The following is a 5,101-nucleotide window of genomic DNA, read 5'->3' on the forward strand; positions in this document are numbered from 1 at the left end:
GTCTAATCTATTTTAAAAATTATATCTTTAATAAGAGGTAATTATTAAAATGGTAGTCGAAATATTTAAACATTCACAAAATAATCCTAAAAAATATTAATTACAAAATAGTTCTTGATTTTAAAATTTGAATAAATAATCAGACGTTAATTTCTCTTATTTCTGTTAACGAAAAATGCTAAGATGAAAAACAAAAAGAGTGACATGATAAACAAAAAAAAAGTGATATTATTAATTATTTTAAAATTAAAAAAACTTTAATTTCCAATAATTCTGATCTTTTCTTTTCTATTTTTTTCTCTCTCTAACCTAAATCCATTCCTTCATTTAATTTTCTCTCTCAAATCAAAATTCTTAAAGACTTCAAAATCAATGTGTCTCACATCATTATCTCCATGTTTTTCAGCAACATCTTCTTTTTTTGTATTCTCTGTGGCACATACCCCTCTTCTCACTACAAAAAAAAAGACATGGCACATTTTTTCTTGCCATGCTTTAAAAGCGTGCCCAAAAGTAGTCAATGGCCACGCTTTTGTAAAAGGTGGCCACTGATTTGAGATTTGGCCACGCTTTTTTTTACCACGTTTTTTAGAAGAAAATCGACACGCTTTTACAAGGGTGGCTACTTATTTAAAAATTGGCCACGTTTTTTTACTGCCACGCTTGAAAAGCGTGGCCATAAAGAAAAATCGGCACGCTTTTACGAGGGTGGCCACTAATTAAAAATTTGGCTACCCTTTTTTTGTCACGTTTAAAAAGAGTGACCATAGAGAAAAACCGGCACGCTTGAAAAGCGTGGCTATACCGTATTTATTTTGCCACCGTAAAAAAGCGTGCCGATAGAGTTTCCTCCCTTAAAATTTAGTTTCCCACCTATTTTTTCTCACACTTAACCGTTTTTTTTCTAAGTTATCAAATTTAACCCTGAAAATGATAACAACAAATTCACTTTTAACCCTAAAATTCACTTTTCAAACCCTAAAAGGTGCCGTCAGCTTCATCTTCTCTTCATTGTTCAGCTTCATCTTCTTGAACCCAACCTTCGTCGTTCATCCATCTTCATCGTTCAGCTTCATCTTCTCGAACCATCTTCATCACTGCCCTTCATCGCACCCAGCTTTCATCGCCTTCATCGTCACCTTCATCATTCATTACGGTGTCTTCCTCGAGCGTGCCATCGCCGTCACCGTTAGTGGTCGTTGTCTGCCTCGACGCTGCTTTGAAAGGGTTTTGAGTGGCTTTTCCTTGAACGGTTCAGAAAATCCTAACCTCCATTACGCTGCCATCTATCTCATTGTCGCCACCTTTCGCGCTCAAGATCGCAACTAGGTTCGTCGTTGTGTTAGCCAGCTCGCCATTCCTCGCTAGTTCGCTGTTCTGGTCGTCGTGCTGCTCGCCCCTCTCTCTCGCGGTTCTGCTCGCTTCTCTGTCGCAGTTCTGCTCGCGGTGCTGCTCGAAGGTTAGTTCTCTCTCCCTCACTCACATAAACCATAAGCTGCCATCCATTACCAACTTCTGAAGTATTTTCCTTTTTATCTTCCATGAAATATTTTCATAAAGGGTCCAAGAAATCAAAGCCAAAATCCAATTTTTGCAGCTGTAAAATTCCACCTGCTAAATTCGAATCTCTGTTTCTTAAGAAATCAGTCCTGTTCAGTACATAGAAGTGATCAGGTACATAGTTTGAATTACTTTTCTTCACTTTTTTTTAATAATTTGGGTTTTCTTCCATTTCAATTCTTAGTATCTGTGTTGAGTCTTGAACTGCTTTTTTTTAAGGAAAAAAATATCTGGTGTGAATCTGATATTTTTTTAAAGATATTTGAGCATTAGTTTTCTCTGAATTTGATTTTTTTACCAAATTATGGAAATTAGATGAACAGTTTGATACAAAGGAAACTGAATGATAAACTTTGAAAGTTTCGGTCTCATTAATGCTCTATTCTGTTTGGCATTACTCTGTTTCAGAATTTTTTCTAGTCTTTCATTATTTTAGTCTCTCATTCAATTTGAAAGAAACATAAAAAAGTGTTTTTTTTTAATTACTATGTTTTTATTTGATTCTACTTTTTTCTCATCATATTGATGTTGCACTGAATTCTCAGTGATGGACACTTAAAAGGAAAAATATGTTGGCATGGTAAACAGGGGATGTTGAATTACGATATTTTAATTCTTGATTGGCAACCGATTTTGGCTGGAATTTGTGTTAGTGATAATAGAAGCAGAAAGAGAATACCTTCAAACTTTGAGAATAGATTTCTACTTCAATGGCTGGTGCCAGTGAAAGGTGGATTGATCGTCTTCAGTTTTCCTCATTGTTCTGGCCACCCACTTTAGATGAACAACAGCGAAAGGTACCATCTTAATAATTATTACTCCACCTAGTAATTGAATTGTTCATTAGACACTATTAATACCGAATTATAATTGTCTCAATATGTGACTCACACTACTGTTTTGTGGTTAAATTTAATCTTAGCAATTCTTATCTGATTGAGAAACAGTTGTGATTGGCTTGTTTGTTGTATATATAACTATATAGCTCTTAATTCTATGGATTAATTGGTTGTTGGAGAAATACTAGGTGTTAATTCTAGATGTTTTACATTAGATTATTTTGGGAGTGAAGTGTTTATGGGTTGACTTTAGCTTTGTAGAGTGCATGGCTGTAAAAGCATAGCTAGAGAATAAATTGAGATATGGATTATGAACATCAATTTCCATAACTGATGCATGAGTTACAGTGTCACAAAATGGTTACGTTTTTGCAAAATGTCAGAAAATTCAATGATGCACATACATATTTTCTTGGAAAATTGTAATGGAAACCTGTGTTTTATTTTGTCACATGATGACTTATTAGGATTGTGTGTTCTGCTGACACAGATTTATGGTAAAGATGAATGGTCATTTAGATTCTGGGAGCAAGGTACTGGAGTTTTTAGTTGCCCTTCTGGAAAAAATCCAATGTACACTCTCTATTTAGATTTCAGTTATTTTGTCACTTTTATGCCAAATAATTTATCCTAGCTTCATGTTCTAGCATTTGTTATTAATTAATATAGTTTGATACAAGTATATAGTTGAACCTTAGTTGTATTTTACTTAATACACTCTCTGTGCTTTTCCTTCTTTTGTCATTGTCCTTTCTCTTTTTTAATCTGTTACTTGGCCAGACAATGACTCAATGGGAACAATGAAAGATAGAAAGAAAGAATACTTTTATGAAGAAAGGTAAGTTGGATATTTTACACGAGGTAAGTGTCATCTGTCATGTTAAAATTAGAAGTGTTATGCTGACGGATACAGAGGAGGTAGATGTAATTTCCACTAACATTTATGAATGACTAACATTCCCATTCTATTTACTTCTATTGTAAGTCGTCTATTTTTCTCCTTCTACACTCTTCTGGTTCTTGGTGTTCTTTGGCTAATATAAGAAGGCTTTCAAAAAGAAAAAGAATGAATTCTCTCCATTTTTGTTCCTTAATTCTTTTTGTTTCTTCAGGATGAGTTTTTGGATCCGGCAGTGAAAGAAATCCTCAATTGTTCTTCAATCGTGTGAAATCGCAGTCGGTGAAGCACGTTATTTTAACTTCTTCAATTGCTGCTGTTACATTTAATGGAAGGCTTCTGACTCCTAAAGCAGTAGTTGATGACACCTGGTTTTTTGATCACGAACTTCGTAAGGAGTCGAAGGTATGTGCCATGTCCCTACAATTGTTATCATATTCGCCTAATTAGGCCAAATTAGTAGGAGTGGAATTAGCTTTATGTGTTGCTAATTTAATTTTGATTCATATGAATAAGCTCAATCCCTTGTAAATTTGAGACTTTGGTACCACCAATTTTGTTTCTCATTTTCCTTTTTTTTCAGTCATGCTACTGGTATGTGCTTTCAAAGACATTGGCTGAAAATGCTGCTTGGAAATTTGCAAAAAAAAAAAAAAAAAAAAATTAACCCAGCAATGGTGATTGGACCTCTTCTGCAACCAGTACTTAACACAAGTGCTGCTGGTGTTTTGAATGTAACTAATGGTAATTTTTAAAATTCTATTTCTGCATGTGGAAATGAAAATTGAAATAGTAAATGATAAAAGTACAATATATAATGTGTAAGTCTATAAAGTTTATCTTTCTCTTATGATGTGTTTGTCAATGTGATATTGATTCAAGTGTCTTGATGTGTGGTTCAGGAGAAGAAGCCTTATTCCGATAAAGTTGCTAAGCTTAAAGCAGAATATGAGAAGGCTATGGAAAGTTATAATGCTGCTGAAGCAGGAGGAGAAAAGGGAGAAGGAGAGCATGAAGAGGGCTAATAAGGAGTAAAGTCTACTGGTTGCTATACACAAGAGCTTAATTGTTTCTAGTGTAGTGTTGAAAATGTTTGTATGCACTTTACTGGGGGGGAGGGGTTTATCATTTAGATGTTAGTACTGTTCAAATGCCTTTGCGCTGTAAAATCTTTGTGTTGGCCTCTTGGAATATTCTTCAAAGGCACTTGGTTTATACTTATTTCATTGTTCTCTACCTCTCCCCAATAGATGTGTTTGATTACTTTTATGATCTATCTATGGCAACAAAGCAGAATTGTATTATTGGCTTATTCTTTCTTTTTTTTAAAATAAATTTTTTGATGACCGATCCAATTAACTTATTATAAATTCTGGGTTCGGTTGGTTAAGCGTAGCCATATCTTCCTCTTCAACCACCACATTTATTATGTAGTCATATTTTTTTTCTATTGGCAAGCTTTAAAAGCATAGCCATATCTTCTCCTATCGGCACGTTTCAAAAGCATAGCCATATCTTCACCTATCGGCACGTTTTTAAAGGGTAGCCAAAGCCAAACTAATGGGCACGCTTTTAAAGTGTAGTTATAGGTTAACACCTATGGACACATTTTAAGCGTGGCAAGAGATATAAGCGTGGCGAAAAAAAAGCGTGCCGATAGATCCACAAAAGCGTGACAATAGAGCAACCGGCACGCTGGCGGATGTGACCCTTTCAAAAGCGTACCGATAGCTCAAAAAGCGTGGCAAAAAGCTATTGGCACGCTTTTTAGCACTTTTCGGCATGCTTCAAAAGCATGGAAGAA

The 5,101-nt window shown here is 35.0% G+C and overlaps 2 protein-coding genes across 2 annotated transcripts; both read left to right on the forward strand.

Moving 5' to 3' along the window:
- LOC110265914 lies at window positions 931-2,365 on the forward strand. The gene is made up of 4 exons (XM_021109473.1): window positions 931-1,188; window positions 1,259-1,459; window positions 1,561-1,674; window positions 2,149-2,365. Exons 1-4 carry the CDS (start codon window positions 931-933, stop codon window positions 2,338-2,340), a joined length of 765 nt encoding a protein of 254 aa, XP_020965132.1. The 3' UTR covers window positions 2,341-2,365.
- On the forward strand, window positions 3,577-4,516 carry LOC107606705 (the record flags this gene model as incomplete). The annotated part of the gene is given in 2 exon segments (XM_016308740.2): window positions 3,577-3,702; window positions 4,200-4,516. Coding segments are annotated over 2 exon segments (249 nt in total), but the record flags the coding sequence as incomplete, so codon positions are not given.

The sequence above is a fragment of the Arachis ipaensis genome, chromosome B01 (assembly GCF_000816755.2).
Source record: "Arachis ipaensis cultivar K30076 chromosome B01, Araip1.1, whole genome shotgun sequence".
NCBI classification, from domain to species: Eukaryota; Viridiplantae; Streptophyta; class Magnoliopsida; order Fabales; family Fabaceae; genus Arachis; species Arachis ipaensis.